The following is a 16019-nucleotide window of genomic DNA, read 5'->3' as shown; positions in this document are numbered from 1 at the left end:
TATATACTTATTGTACCACCTCTTGAGATGTATTTTACAACTTTTGCAAAAAAGCAACACAAGAGAAATTAATTTTCAGACACATTTTGCTACTTCTTAAGATTTTGGCTCAAAAATATAAAGCAAAAGGCAAGGAATTAGATCATAGTTACTGTCCATTTACTGGTTTTATACTGCATGAATTTAAGGCTTCCCAGCTGTACTTTAACGCAGATTTTTCCTGGCATTTGCTGGACTTGTACCACAAAAATTACATTATTTAAACTCAGTGGGTACATTTCTGCTCTCTGGTAATCGGGCTCAACTCTCTCTGGGTGATTTGAGGTTACCTTCTATCCTTTTCAAATTTGTTAACACGCTCCAAGGAGAATCACTAGCTTAACACAACCCAGGAATGATCCAGAACCCACTAAAGTCGATGAAAAGTTTCCAGTTGACTTCAGTGGATTTAGGGCCAGTCCCAAGAAGAACATTGATAGTCAGAAAGATGAAAGTTCCCAGTTGATTTGTAAGTGTTCTTCTGCTTAATACATCTCCTAAGCTCATTTCTGTGACCCATTACAAGCTTCAAGTCTGTTCACTGATGCCCTGGACTCTCACTGAAAACTCTGGGGGGCCACAGGTGCATGGGATACAAATAATACTCTATAGCATTTGTAGTGACTGGAAATTCCTTTTTGCTGAGATTGGAATCTCCATAAAGTCTTTTAATAAAATAATAATAATAATATTTCATAAATTAATACTCTGATGCTAACGGACACTGTGTCCAAATATCTGAGGATAGAACTGAGCCCAGTTATTTTCAGTTTTGCTCCATGATACAGAACATGAAGTGCAGCATAGTAAATAATGTGCCCTTTTTTCCGCCACCTACTGGTTATGATTTTGAATAAAACAAATATTAAAGGACACCTTCTTTCTGCACAAATATTTGTGTTAAAGTGCTGCTTGGCGGAACCAGCTCCACTGGCCTTTTGCCTTCTGCATTCTTAGCTCTCACGTCTGCTCCAAAGTCAATCAGCAAATGCACCAGGTCAGCATTGGAATTCCTGGCAGCCACATGGAGAGGAGAGTCCAGATCTTTGCCACCATTTGCACTTGCTCCTGAAAATAAGGTAGGACCAAGAATATGATCACATTAGTAAAAAAAAGTTATAGCTGGACCATCCCATTTCCTTTGCTATTTCCTAGGTCTCTGACCAACCTGCATCAATAGTTAGGGGCTAGATTATGGCTTTAAATCACTGCCTGTGTTGGCATAGGATGAGGGGGGTGATCTGTGAATCAATGACAGCTCCTTGAGACACTCTGCCTACGGTTGTGCCTCTGTTCTGGGGGATCACAGACAGCAGTGGTACCTGCTGTACCCTCTTGCAGGCCACAAACCAGTCTGCTGGATGCTGTGGAGTAGGGAAAGGACATAGCTCCACTCTCAAACCCCACATTCGCTTTCCCACCACCTGTGAAGTTGTTAGCACTGCGGGAGGTGCTTCAGTCTTCCAATGTTCACATGATGTGATTGCACATGCCCAGGCCCCAGTTCAGTAGGGTACTTAGGCACATGCCTGACTTTACACATATGGAAGCCCCATTGACCTGAGTGGGACCACTTGTGCTACAAGTGAGGCACATACTTAAGCATCTGCTGAATGGAGGACCATGTTTGTGTCTGGCCCTTGCACTGGTGTACAAAAGATACAAGAATGCAGGGCTTGGTGCAGTCCAGCTCCCTGCTCAAGGCACATGTAGTTTCAATGGGAGTTGTGTGGCTATATCCCTTCTAGTCAACTTAAAATTCCACTGCAATACCCAGAGCTACCTACACGATTCAAATGTTTCAGAATTCCAGCGTGTGAGCACCCTTCAGCCTGGGATGAGGACAGAGTATAAAGAGATGTTACAGAAAATAAAAGAACATCATTTTACTTTTTTTTTTTTACCTGATTCAAGTAACTTCTTGGCACAGGCTACCTGCTCATTCTCACAAGCCACATAAAGCGGAGTACCCAGATGTTTGATGTTGAGGTCTATATTTACTCCATTGGATGTGAGGGATTCAACACATTCGATATGTCCTTTGAAAGGATAAAGGAAGGTCAAATAATAAAAATAAGGGGTTTCTGAAGGCACCTCATTTTGTGGTCCAGATAACTCTCCCCTTGTCCCCTCCCCAATATAAATCAGTAAAGCTCTATTGATTTGCAAGAGATTTTAGATTTCCATTTTTTCCTCTCCCCAGTATTTTGATACATTCAAAATGTCTTTGTCTATCCATCCCATAATGAATCATTTTGATGGGATGGAGGAGAAAAGCAGCAGGTGGCACAGCTCACAGACAACAATAGTCTCAAAGGTGCTCGTCCAGTCATCTCTGCCATTTTTTATTTCCTGTTTATAATGGCCCCTTCTCCCCTAGTCTCTTTTCAAGAGATTGGAATCCTCATTTTCTCTTTCGCTCTTTAGTCTGGTCAAGGGAACAGTAGCCATAAGGAATATTACCATGTAAGGGGGGAGAGTTTACATTACACGTGACCAAATTATGCCATGACATCTTCAAAGGAATGCATTTTATTTGTTGGGTAAAGTCTGCTAAATCAGAGAAGGTCTTTGCAAGGCAGCCCAGTTACTTCCTAGGTTCTTGTATTTCATTTATTAGCTGAAATATTTTGCTCTTCCAGGGGTCTCATTTTAGTATGCCTATTGCTAGCTAATGTGAGATCATTATCCATTCTCAATACTTAATGGAAAGTAGTAAGTGGCATTTGTTCACCATCCATGTGCTAAAGCAGTCTTCTTGTCCATAAGACTAGAACAGTAGTAGACATGTGAGTCCTTGCTTCATAAAGTGCTTACTAGGAAATTGAAGTGTCTGTGAAAATTTGTATTGATTTCCAGTGCTTTCAGTAATTCCTTCTTTACAGAATTCTCCTTATGGCGGACAAGTTTGTTAATTTAGGCAGTGAGAAGTTCAAGTTCAACCTGTTAAAACTGTTTTGTCAAGCTGTGGTAGATAGAGGCCACAGCAACACTGTTGGTGGGATACTTTCCCCTCCAATGAACAGTGCCATTTTGGGGGCCAAGGAGAGATAAGTACCAGATAAGGTACACCTGCACCCTTTCCTTCACCCAAATGACAGTAGTTAAGCTGTGGGAGGCCCAAGGGCAACATTCAGGTTAGAGTAACCCTCATAGCAGTGCAAGTTGGTGTGAGGGCTTGGGAGCCATTTTGTGTGGTGGAGGAAGTTAAGAGAGGTCACCTCACATACCCAGGACCTCAGGAGCTGATTAGAGACTACAGAAGCAGGTGTCACGGATGAAGACAGGATGGTAGAAACTGTGATACCAGCACTGAGAACAAGTATCATGGTTCTATCGATGATATATTTATATTTTACATTAATTCAATATACTGTCTGATCTTTCCTTTTTCTCACCAGCTGTGAGGTGTTGGTAAAAGGAAAAGTAATTCTGACTCTTGACTGAGTAACCTACCTCTCTTAGCAGCTTCATGGATAGGGGAAGCCAGATCACATGGTGCATGTGGGTTGGCTCCATGCTGTAATAATAGATTCAAACAGGCCACGTTGCCACTGACACAGGCATTGAACAAAGGAGTATGCCAATCAATAGTAACTCCATTCACCTGAAGGAAAAACAACAGACAAGTAGTTTCTTTAGAAACAGTAATGATCTGGGAATATTTTAACTAGGGCTGGGTGAATATTTTCATTAAAAATGTTGTTTTCTATGAAAAATTGAGAGTATTCAATTAATTTTTTTTTCAAAAAGTGTCTACTTTCTGTTAAAAATATCAACTTTTCATTGGAAAAACACACATTTTTTTTTCCAAACCCGAAAACTATTTGAGTCAGAAATACCACCATAGTGCTCACCGGAGTTGTCTGGGATCATCATGCCCCCATTGTCCTGTATGGTCCAGATTATCTAGAGGGACAACATCTCCCATGATGCACCATGGCTAGGGGCTTCCATGATGTACCATGGTGGCTTAGCAAGAGGGAAGACCATGGTGCATCATGGAAGATGTAGTCCAATCAGGGAGCCCATGCCATCGAGGAGAACGTTGGCATGAGGCACCTGACCCAGAACTCCCAGGAGATAGATATGATGGTGACATTTTTGAACTAACATTTTAGGTTTTCCAACAAAAATATTCAGTTTTCAATTTTTCATTGAAAAATCAATACTTTCTGTTGGGAAAATAAAAAAAAAAAAAAAAAACCCAGAAATGTCATGAGGCTTGTACTCATCACCACTTTGGGCACTTTGCTTGTCCATTCTCTCCATTCCTCCCCATTTTTTATGTGCTTGCTGCTTTTTTTAGGCACTGATCCTGCATATTTACACCTGTACTGAATTTATGCATGTGATTTGTTCCGCTAATGTCAGTGGGACTAATCACGTGTATAAAGTTAAGCATGCACATACTTTTTTGCAGGATTATAAACTCTTTGGGATAGAGACTGTCTCTTCCAATATGTTTGATAAGTGCCTAGAACATCCTGAGTGCTACAGCCAAGACTAAACTCAAGGAGCTCAATTTATTTAACTTAATTAAGAGAAGGCTAAGAGGTAACTTGATTACCATCTGTAAGTACCTACATGAGGAACAAATATTTGATAATGGGTTCATCAGCCTACTAGAAAAAGGTATAACACAATCCAATGGCTGGAAGTTGAAGCTAGACAAATTCAGACTGGAAATAAAATGTACATTTTTAACTGTGAGGGAATTAACAGGGCCCTACCAAATTCACAGGCCTTTTGGTCAATTTCACAGTCATGGGATTTTAAAAATGTAAATTTCATTATTTCAGTGATTTAAATCTGAAATTTCACAATGTTATAATTGTAGGGGTCTTGACCCAAAAAGGAGGTGTGCGGGGTGGGGGAGAGTCACAAGATTATTGTGGGGATGGGGGGTTGCGGTACTGCTACTCTTACTTCTATGCTTTGGCTTGTGGCAGCGCTGTCTTCAAAGCTGCGTAGTTAGAGAGCAGCAGCTGCTGGCTGGGAGCCCAGCCCTAAAGTCAGAACTCCACCAGCAGCAGGGCAGAAGTAAGGATGGCATGGTATGGTATTGCCACCCTTACTTCTGTGCTGCTGCCTTCAGAGCTGGGCCCTCAGTCAGCAGCCGCCACTCTCCAGCCACTCAGCTCTGAAGGCAGCAGCACAGAGGCAAGGGTGGCAATACCACAGCCACCTAAAATAACCTTGAGACCTCTGCTGCAACTCTCTTTGGGTCAGAACCCCGAATTTGAGAAACGTTGGTCTCCCTCATGAAAGCTGTATTGTACAGGGCAAAAGCACACAAAACACCAGATTTCACAGTGGAAGACCAGATTTCATGGTCCGTAATGTGTTTTTCATGACTGTGAATTTGGTAGGGCCCTAGTAATTGACCACTGGGACAATTTATCCAGGGCTATGGTGGATTCTCCATCACTTGCAATTTTTAAATCAATAGTGGATGTTTTTTCTAAAAGATCTGCTCTAGGAATTTGTTCAGAAAAGTTCTGTGGCCTGTGTTACACAGACCAGATGATCACAATGGTCCCTTCTGGCCTGAGAATCTATGAACATATGAAACCAAAATATAAATAATAATAATGGCTGGGCTGCTCATATCTGCACTTTTTTGTTGCTTTATTAAAAAATCTCTTTTATGTAAAGAGTGGCGATATGCTTAGAGTTAAGCTAGGCACAGTGTACATATAAAATATAAACTTTTATATTTAATATTTTATCATAGCATATTATATTATAAATTAAGTCTCACTGTGCTTTTTGGAATGGCTGTTCAATATATTTTGGTCCAATCAAAATAATTAAATAAAAAAAATCTACAAGACCCAACATCTTAGTTATACTTACACTCCTCCAAAAATGTAAGGGGGCCTTAAAATGTAAATGGTACTTACACTCACGTTACACTGCTTTACACCACCAAAGTAGTGTAAATGGGCTTTAGTTTACATTAGAATTTGGTTCAGAAAACTCTAGCAGGGTTCATTCTTTTCATACAGCTTACAATATCAGGAGCTTGAAATAGACTTTTTTAAAAATACAACTGGTCTTTTTATTGTTTAACTCATTGTGGTACATTCCTTCACATCACACAATTCCTCCTACATAACACACCACAGACATCTCAACATGCAATCCTATGTTTCTCTTCTCATCATTCAGTAAACCAATTACTATCCGGCAGGGGAAACTGAGTTTCATAGATCGGCTTCTAAACATCTTTGTTATACTTACTTGAGCCCCATGTTTTAATAGGACACTAGCACAAGCAGGATGGCCCCCTAAGCAGGCTTCATGGAGAGGAGACACATGATCGGCTGTAATGAGGTTAACACTGCTCCCCTTGTAAAATAACAGAAAATATTATTGGAGGCAATAACAGTAATGCTGACCACGTATATAGTGCTTTACATATTTTAAATGTCTTTGAATGATCTTGGCTCCCAGCCGTTTACGTCACCCACAGTGCCATGTGACCTTTTCCATCAAGATTTAGAATTGTGACTTCTCAAATAAAAGTGACCTTTTGATTTTTGCGAATATCTTATTTCCAATTTTGTCAAGAAATTCTGGAATTTTATCAAGTTGTTTTCCAGAAACCTCTGTGATTTCAGGAGCAAGTTTTGATGGAAAAGCAAACATTGCATTACAAATATTTTATTTAGCTCTACCACAAATCCTTCAACTATGACAGAGTCTCATGAGATCTGCAAGATCAAACACAGGACATTTCCCCAATAACTGCTCTCCTCCAACCAACATCTCAACAGGAGAGAAGGATATAACTCAGTTAGGCCCTAATCCTGCAAACACTAACACAGGGGTGGGCAACCTTTCAGAAGTAGTGTGCCGAGTCTTCATTTATTTACTCTGATTTAAGGTTTCACATGCTGGTAATATATTTTAACATTTTTAGAAGGTCTCTTTCTATAAGTCTATAATATATAATTAAACTATTGTTGTATGTAAAGCAAAAAAGGTTTATAAAATGTTTAAGAAGCTTCATTTAAAATTAAATTAAAATGCAGAGCCCCCTGGACTGGTGGCCAGGACCCGAGCAGTGTGAGTGCCACTGAAAATCAGCTTGTGTGCCACCTTCGGCACCTGTTCCATAGATTGCCTACCCCTGCACTAACACATGTGCTTAACTTGAAGTATATGAATAGTCCCATGGACTTGCATGGGACTACTTGTGCAAAAGTTAAGCACATGCATAACTGCTTGCAGAATCCAGGCTTTCATTTATATGGCTTTGCATAGATAATAATTTGGTTATAAAAAAACCATCCATCACAAGTGGAATTCACTGTACTAATCTCAGATATCTTACAATATAAAATACAGCCTTCATTCAACAACCGGATCAATGAGAAAAGCAAGCAGAATGTTCATCTCCACAATAAAATGATACCTGATTGATGAGTTTCTTCAGAGCAAGCAAACGCCCATGGATAGAGGCATCATGTAAAGGAGACCAGTCTGAAACGAAATCTGCAGAAAGAGAAAAGAATGGTCAAGAATTTCATGGACTATTTCATTGCCTGACTTTATCTAAATTGGGTGACTTCCGTGAATTTAATAAATCTGCTTCTTTCTAATGCGATTCTTAAGTATGATCTGATTTCCACTTGTTTAATACATTGTTTGCGTTGCTGTTGCATTCAACAGTACTAATGGTTCTGGTCAAGGTGTTTCATTACCTGAACTGCCAGCCTTAACTCATTTGGAGAGAGTAAGAAGCAAGATACATATTATGAAAATGCAAATTGTCTTCTAAACAAGCACTAAGCAACCCACTGGAGGATAAAAGAGTAATTAATCAGCACAGCCTGTCACTAGCTCAGAATTGTTTATAATACCTTTGGGGTTTTTTCAAGCTCAGCATACTTTACCAATTTTAAAAGGAAGGTATTCTGCTGGTGGCATCTGACTCAGATGATGAAAATGAACATGTGTCAGTCCATACTGCTTTGGATTGTTATTGAGCAGAACACATCATCAGCATGGACATATGTCCCCTGGAATGGTGGTTGAAGCATGAAGGGACATATGAATCTTTAGCGCATCTGGCACATAAATATCTTGCGATGCCACCTACAACAGTGCCATGAAAATGCTTGTTCTCACTTTCAGGTGACATTGTAAACAAGACGTGGGCAGCATTATCTCCTGCAAATTGTAACCAAACTTGTAGTGTCTGAGCAATTGGCTGAACAAGAAGTAGGACTGAGTGGATTTGAAGGTTCTAAAGTTTTATATTGTTTTATTTTTGAATGCAGTTATTTGTTTATACATCATTCTACATTTGTAAGTTCAACTTTCATGATAAAGAGATTGGGCTACAGTACTTATATTAGGTGAATTGAAATATACTATTTCTTTTGTTTTTTATAATGCAAATATTTGTAATAAAAATAAATATAAAGTGAGCACAGCACACTCCGTATTCTGTTTTGTAATTGAAATCAATATATTTGAAAATGTGGAAAACATCCAAAAATATTTAAATAAATGCTAATCTATTATTGTTTAACAGTACAATTAATCACGATTCATTTTTTTAATCGCTTGACAGCCCTAGTTATTACCTATCACCTTGTCCATGTTGGTTCAATCAAAACATCTCTATTACGTACTGCCATCCTAACCTTATCTTTTAAAAGGAATCAGTGTGTTCCTGTTATCCTTGGGAATTGTTTTTGTACTATCCTAATATCAGAATGTTTTGGTACCACTTAATATCAAAATGTGTTTGTGTAAGTACTCTGTGTTTAGTACTTCTTAGAAATGTATCAGAGGGTAGCCGTGTTCTGTCTGGATCTGTAAAAGCAGCAAAGAATCCTGTGGCACCTTATAGACTAACAGACGTTTTGGAGCATGAGCTTTCGTGGGTGAATACCCACTTCGTCAGATGCATGTAGTGGAAATTTCCAGGGGCAGGTATATATATGCAAGCAAGCTAGAGATAATGAGGTTGGTTCAATCAGGGAGGATGAGGCCCTGTTCTGACAGTTGAGGTGTGAAAACCAAGGGAGGAGAAACTGGTTCTGTAGTTGGCAAGCCATTCACAGTCTTTGTTTAATCCTGAGCTGATGGTGTCAAATTTGCAGATGAACTGAAGCTCAGCAGTTTCTCTTTGAAGTCTGGTCCTGAAGTTTTTTTGCTGCAGGATGGCCACCTTAAGGTCTGCTATAGTGCAGCCAGGGAGGTTGAAGTGTTCTCCTACACGTTTTTGTATATTGCTATTCCTAATATCTGATTTGTGTCCATTTATCCTTTTCCGTAGAGACTGTCTGGTTTGGCCGATGTACATAGCAGAGGGGCATTGCTGGCATATGGTGGCGTATATTACATGGATGGACGTGCAGGTGAATGAACTGTTGATGATGTGGCTGATCTGGTTAGGTCCTGTGATGGTGTCACTGCTGTAGATATGTGGGCAGAATTGGCATCGAGGTTTGTTGCATGGATTGGTTTCTGAGCTAGAGTTACTATGATGCGGTGTGCAGTTACTGGTGAGAATATGCTTCTGGTTGGCAGGTTGTCTGTGGGCGAGGACTGGCCTGCCACCCAAGGCCTGTGAAAATGTGGGGTCATTGTCCAGGATGGGTTGTAGATCCTGGACAACCTGCCAACCTGAAACATATTCTCACCAGTAACTGCACACCGCACCATAGTAACTCTAGCTCAGGAACCAATCCATGCAACAAACCACGATGCCAACTCTGCCCACATATCTACACCAGCGACACCATCACAGGACCTAACCAGATCAGCCATACCATCACCAGTTCATTCACCTGCATGTCCACCAATGTAATATACGCCACCATATGCCAGCAATGCCCCTCTGCTATGTACATCGGCCAAACTGGACAGTCTCTACGGAAAAGGATAAATGGACACAAATCAGATATTAGGAATGGCAATATACAAAAACCTGTAAGAGAACACTTCAACCTCCCTGGCCACACTATAGCAGACCTTAAGGTGGCCATCCTGCAGCAAAAAAACTTCAGGACCAGACTTCAAAGAGAAACTGCTGAGCTTCAGTTCATCTGCAAATTTGACACCATCAGCTCAGGATTAAACAAAGACTGTGAATGGCTTGCCAACTACAGAACCAGTTTCTCCTTCCTTGGTTTTCACACCTCAACTGCCAGAACAGGGCCTCATCCTCCCTGATTGAACCAACCTCATTATCTCTAGCTTGCTTGCATATATATACCTGCCCCTGGAAATTTCCACTACATGTATCTGATGAAGTGGGTATTCACCCACGAAAGCTCATGCTCCAAAACGTCTGTTAGTCTATAAGGTGCCACAGGATTCTTTGCTGTTCTTAGAAATGTGTATTTCTGCAATATCAGCCTGGTTCTTGCCAAATTCTGAAAGCAGGTCCTGCCTCATACCAGGCCTCTAATACAAGGGCTTATGTCTCAAGCTGTCTTCCTTCTACATTCTGTACCATTAAAGCCACAAAATTAGATACAAAATGTACAAGGGAGACCCAGAGGAAGGATCTGTCTTAGCACGTTGTTTGCTTATTTTTAGTGGGAAGGTCAAAGTGCTTTAGATTAGCATTGATGGGTTTCCTGGGGAAAGTGAGTTTTAAGGAGGGATTTGAAGAGAGTGGGCTCTCCCAAAAGGCAAGAACCACCCAATTTCTTACTGATTTGCTCCCCTGGAGCAACACTAAAACACCATAATGTCGGCTCACTAAATTCAATCCTGTCTCAGACACTTTAAAAACAAACAAAAACATAAGCCCTGACTTTCAAAGGGCTCTTCGAATTATAACTAAAGCAAACAGATCGGAAGCAGGTGCAAGTGTTGACCACTCCCCCAGATTCCTTTGCATGATTTCAGGCCTGCAGCAAAACACTGAAATGAGAACAACCTATAGCAACAGTCCAGGGAACCAGCACACTGCACAGCAGTAGTGAGGGTGAGGAGTGAAATTTCATCCAAGGGCATGAGGAGATATCCCTACTACTGTGAGAACTGTTCTGAGATCATTTACATCCACATAAGCAAACACATCGTTGGGTTTTAAGGTCCTGTCTGAAAGGCCTAAATACAGTAAAATAGATGGAAGTCAGTTTATCTACCTTTAAAAGATGAAGTCCTAAGTCAAGCTAGGATTTGAACTACTGATTCCAGGGAACCTAGGTATTTAAAAATTGATATTAGACATGTGACAGTCTGTACATGCACTGAAATTTGGAGGGTTTTGATGGAAAACTTTACCCAAAAACTTGTCAGTACAGATGGCTGTGATAGGATCTGAAAGAGTCTTTTATAATGGGAAAATTGTTATGGTTACAATTTGATACAGGAATTGGAAAATTATTTTTTTTAAAGAGATAGAAAGATTTATTTGGTATTTGTCAGGCGAAGGAGCAATTGGATATATTTCATAAGACTTGCCAGCCACCCCTGGACTTGGTAGATCCACACAAATATGTGAATGAATACTCACATTTATGTCTATGGACAGTTATGTTTAATTTCCCCGGTTGCTGAATCTATTAATTAATTTATTTAAAATTACTTCTCTTAGTATTAGGCACCTGTACAAATACTGAAATAATAGCAAAAGGATCAATATCCTTAACACAAAAGGCTTTGTGGCATGAGCTATCTGACCACACTATTCAATCAGTATCACATAAGTGAAATAGAATATTTAACCTTGAAGAGTCCCCCATAACTAATCAAATAAGCCACCAAAAATCCTTTACCCTTTCAAGAGAATAACAAAGATCTTCGGCAGGCACAAAAGGTCAACAAATCTTAGCTCTGATGGATCAAGAGAGGAAACAAATACGTTAGAGACTTATGGACCTGACACAGAAAATGCCTTGCTAGCAGCCGCTACCTTTTAAGCTATGATCTGCTAGCCAGATACCTCAACTGACTTAGGCCACTGGATTACTCCTCTTTTATTTGTAATGACAACAACGGAAAGATATTACATTGACATAAGACATAGACAAGTGATGGCAATTTTGGACATAATGTCTGTGATTTATAAAGTTCTGTAGTAGGTAAATCATGAATGGTAATATTTTAGGGATGGTGGTATTGGGATATCTTAGGTGAATTTGGCTTTTGTTCTGTCTGAAACAATGTGTTATTAAAGGAACAAAAATGAGGCAAATTTTAAGGCATTTCACATTTACCCAGACTTGAAGCCTCTGGGCAGTTTATCAAATGACAGTTCAGAAAGGTAATAGCCGCACACATGTGATAACAATAGTCCAGTCTGTGAGGCTTATTATATTATTCAAATAAAGTAAATTGAAAGGAATTTGGAGTGCATAGCGAAGCCTCTGCAACGCTCTTGGGATAATAATTCAACAATACTTGTTCTAAAGGGGTTGTCATCCTGGAGCTAAGAGAAAGGATGGAGCAATTCCAATGGAACTCTGATTGTTATCCCAAAGTGAACAGCTCAAAGCAGGTTGAGGCCAGAGTGAAATATCTTCACTGGTATCTGGTACAGCATGTTGGCAGACAAGTCTGTACTAACTTCTGAAGATGGAATGAAGCCCTTACAATAGGGGTTCTTATCACAGACCGACAAACAGGTGGGCCAGTGTATTTTTTCCCAGAGGTGAACACTTCTTTTATCTCCTGTGATGTCTCTGAAAAAGGCAGGCTGAAATCAGCTCCGTAGAGGAGAGAAAGACTGGAATGCAGACAAAGATCATGAATTCAAAGGGGCAGAAAGATTCACTCCTCTGTAAAAAACAGAATCTGTGGAATCTAGAGAAGTCAATGGGCCAAATGGGAAGAATGACATGCCCTTAATGCACCATTCCTGGTGGTAGTCAGTGCCCGCCGTGCACACATTTGTGCAGTAAGTCTTTCTGAATAGCCCATTTTGTGGTACTTCTAGAGAAAATTATATTCTTTTTTTAATTTGGTCATTTGGTAGAGTCTCACTGTTTTCACAAGCGAGTTGGCATTGACTTTACTGAAACTACAGTACTGTACACCAGCTAAAGATCTGTCCCCATATGGATAGTGCCACAGTGGGCCCAAGCCACGCTATATTGATTGATGAAGGGTATTATGCTATGTATAATTATATGGATTTTGCTTTAAAAGCAATGTATGTAGAATATTGTTTATTAACTCACATTTATTCATGAACAATATATAGTGATTTTTCAGGCTGGAAAGTGAGATCATCTAAAGAATAAGAAATAGCCAAGTTGTTAGAGTAATGAGGATAGCTGTCTCTGCTCCTTTGCAGTAGATGTCATGGAAATGGTTTTTATTTGTTAGGTGTATTGATAACCTAGTCCAGCATTTTTCCTATGTGCAGTCAATGATTGTCAGACATGTGGTTCTAAGCAACCACATGAGAAAACCTGAATCAGCAGGTAAGGAACAACTAAAAATTGTAGAGCAGAAATATTACTAGTATCAGCCCAAGTACTGGGGTTTTTCTAGTGAAACATTTTGGGATGAGGATATCACTAATCTAAGGACTTAAACCCCACACTTCTCCTACTCTTCTGGGTCAGTCTTAACCCTACAGTATAGCCTCTTCAAGCTCTCTTGGCAACATCACATATTCATTCCTCGCAGGGTTACCACTTGTATATTCAGTCTCTTCCAAAACCTTCAGACTTCCCCATTTTGAAACCAATGCCATCACAAAGTCTGCATGGGCTTCAGCAGCGATATGTTGACAGATCATTTCCAAATTTTGGACTGAGAAACAATTTTTCTGAGTTATACTCTGCTCTTTTATTGTTACCTATACCTTATGTCCCAAGCTTATCCAGACAGAAGTATAATGCAAATGCAGGTATTACACACAGATGAGTGAACTACATACCTATTGTATAAATTCACAAGGGATTCAGGTGACAAACTAGTAACTACAAGAGTGAAAGTGCACAGTTATGCCATCACAATCTGGAGCTCTGTGCGTAGTTTAAGTGTTTGACGTTTCCTTCTGTTGCATACTAGTCCAGATTTAGGCTGGGGCAGTGGTGCCCAATGTGGGGCTCCCATGGGTTATGTGGGTATTCATTCCTTGAGCCTGGACCACACTGACTTTCAGTGGGAGCTGGGTATCTCATTTCTTAGGCCTTATTGGAAGCTCCTGTCTAAATATTATTTTGAATCCTTAAATTAGTGCCACTACCCTTTGCTTCATCGTATGATTATTTATCATTTATATTACCAGGCTCCCATTGTGCTAGGCTCTGTACACATAGACTTTCCTTCTTCATTCCAGATGCTGGAAACCTGCCATCCATTAAGGAAGAATTCATCTCAAACCCAGACTCATTTGGAATTTTATTGTTATCACTATTCCTCCATCCCCACAAAAATCAGAATCAACTTGACCTAGACCTTGGTCACTTCTGCGCTGCAGATGGCCTTGTAGTTCTCCTATTCTAACTGCATCATTCTTTTTTCGTTTAGTAACAAATGGAAGATTCCCAGAGCTCTCATGAAAGAAAGAGGAATACTGCAATGTTACTGCATGTTATCTTCATTTTTCCTCCCCCAGCACGCTAGCCATGAACTGAAAGCGAAGGAATACAACTAAGTGAAAAGCCACTAACTAAGCTGTATGTGAAAGAGATTTACGATGTCTTTTGACACTGTATCATTTTGTCAAAAGCTTTGGGCCAGACGGCAAGCCTCTTACTCAGCATGGTGAACAGAATGGGGCAACTTGTGTGAGTAACTACTCATCAGTGACAGAAAGGGGTTCACAACCTGGCCCTTTGAGAATAATCCACAAATATCTGTAATGCCACTAGCAAAAATTCCTTAGTCTATCTTTAAAAACAAAAGAGGAACTTTTTTTGCTGAGCTAACACTGAGCATTCAGCTGGCAATAATGCAAACCAAACATGCCCACGTTGCAACTTCTTTTTCAGTTATGTCCAACTCAGATTGTAATGCTTAGTTAACTTTACAGAGATTCCTAATATTTGTGAAGTGCTTAAAAATAAAGTTTGGTTTTTACTGTCGGAAAGCACTAAGAGTGCATAATAAATACTATTTAAAATGCAAGAACATGTACATGGATGTCTGCCTACGAACTGCATGTAAACAAGCTTTCAGGGAGAATACGCTTATGGAGCTCTCTACATATATACCACCCATGGCCCTTCCATCACCACCAGAAGACTACCTGGAAGATTGTTTGGATAGATACAGTTATATTACTTACCACTCATCAGTGGGTTTGATAGAGAAGTTGCATGTGACTGTCCTTCCACTCCTTGGTATTTACTGGCATTTTCTTTTGCTCCTGCACCATCCATTGCACGCTGAGCAGTCAAATTTCTGTTATTTCACTTCGCAGTTGGACTTGAGAGTTCAAATTCCATCCCCCCTGATGAAAATCCTAGTTATGCAAGTAATCTATTAAACAGACTCTGTGTGTGCAAGTCAAGCAGACTTCGCAGCAGACTGGAACTTGGTGCCGGCAGCAGTTTCCGAGTAACTCGAGTACCTATGTGCAGATTTAATGAAACACCTCCTCATTCACTTGGTGTGCAGCCAGAGATCTGACAGACCACACTGTACAAAGCGAGGGATGTGGCTGATGTCATATCCTTTCAAAAGCCACACCCAATCAGCAAGGCAGCCTTCTGTTTTTATCAGGAAGGAACTTCTTAGTTTGACAAAAAAACAAGACAGAGCCAGCTCAACTAGTTGAGCAAACTCTGCCTTTAGGGATCTGAAAAGGCAACTCAGACAGATAACTGCGCTCAAAGCTTTGCCTTCAAGAGAAGGATCGAATTAAGTTGTTTTGAGACAACACTCTTTTCCTATATCTACTGTGCCTCCAGTATTCAAAAACTGACATCTAAAGAGCTCATGACTGCATGCAAAAAATGGTGTACTGAATTCCTTTTACACAGCAGCAGTCACCACATACCAAAATAATATTGAAACCACATGTTCACAGAGCTGTGCTTTCC

General features: G+C 40.1%; 1 protein-coding gene across 2 annotated transcripts in view; it reads right to left on the bottom strand.

The window, feature by feature from the left end:
• LOC127056300 (ankyrin repeat and SOCS box protein 11-like) overlaps positions 1-16019 on the bottom strand; it is an 87348-nt gene that overhangs the window by 7076 nt on the left and 64253 nt on the right. The window contains exons 1-6 of one of the 2 annotated variants that reach the window (XM_050963975.1): positions 15263-15631; positions 7463-7542; positions 6286-6393; positions 3496-3646; positions 1944-2078; positions 916-1107 (exon numbers count right to left, since the gene is read on the bottom strand). In XM_050963975.1, the coding sequence (XP_050819932.1) occupies positions 916-1107; positions 1944-2078; positions 3496-3646; positions 6286-6393; positions 7463-7542; positions 15263-15356 (760 nt within the window). In that variant the 5' untranslated portion in view covers positions 15357-15631. Of the gene's footprint in view, positions 1-915; positions 1108-1943; positions 2079-3495; positions 3647-6285; positions 6394-7462; positions 7543-15262; positions 15632-16019 lie in introns of those variants that run through there. The other variant, XM_050963958.1, reaches the window with a different exon arrangement.

The sequence above is a fragment of the Gopherus flavomarginatus genome, chromosome 1 (assembly GCF_025201925.1).
Source record: "Gopherus flavomarginatus isolate rGopFla2 chromosome 1, rGopFla2.mat.asm, whole genome shotgun sequence".
NCBI classification, from domain to species: Eukaryota; Metazoa; Chordata; order Testudines; family Testudinidae; genus Gopherus; species Gopherus flavomarginatus.
The sequence above is the reverse complement of the archived record's forward strand: the minus strand, read 5'-3'. Positions and strand labels throughout refer to the sequence as shown.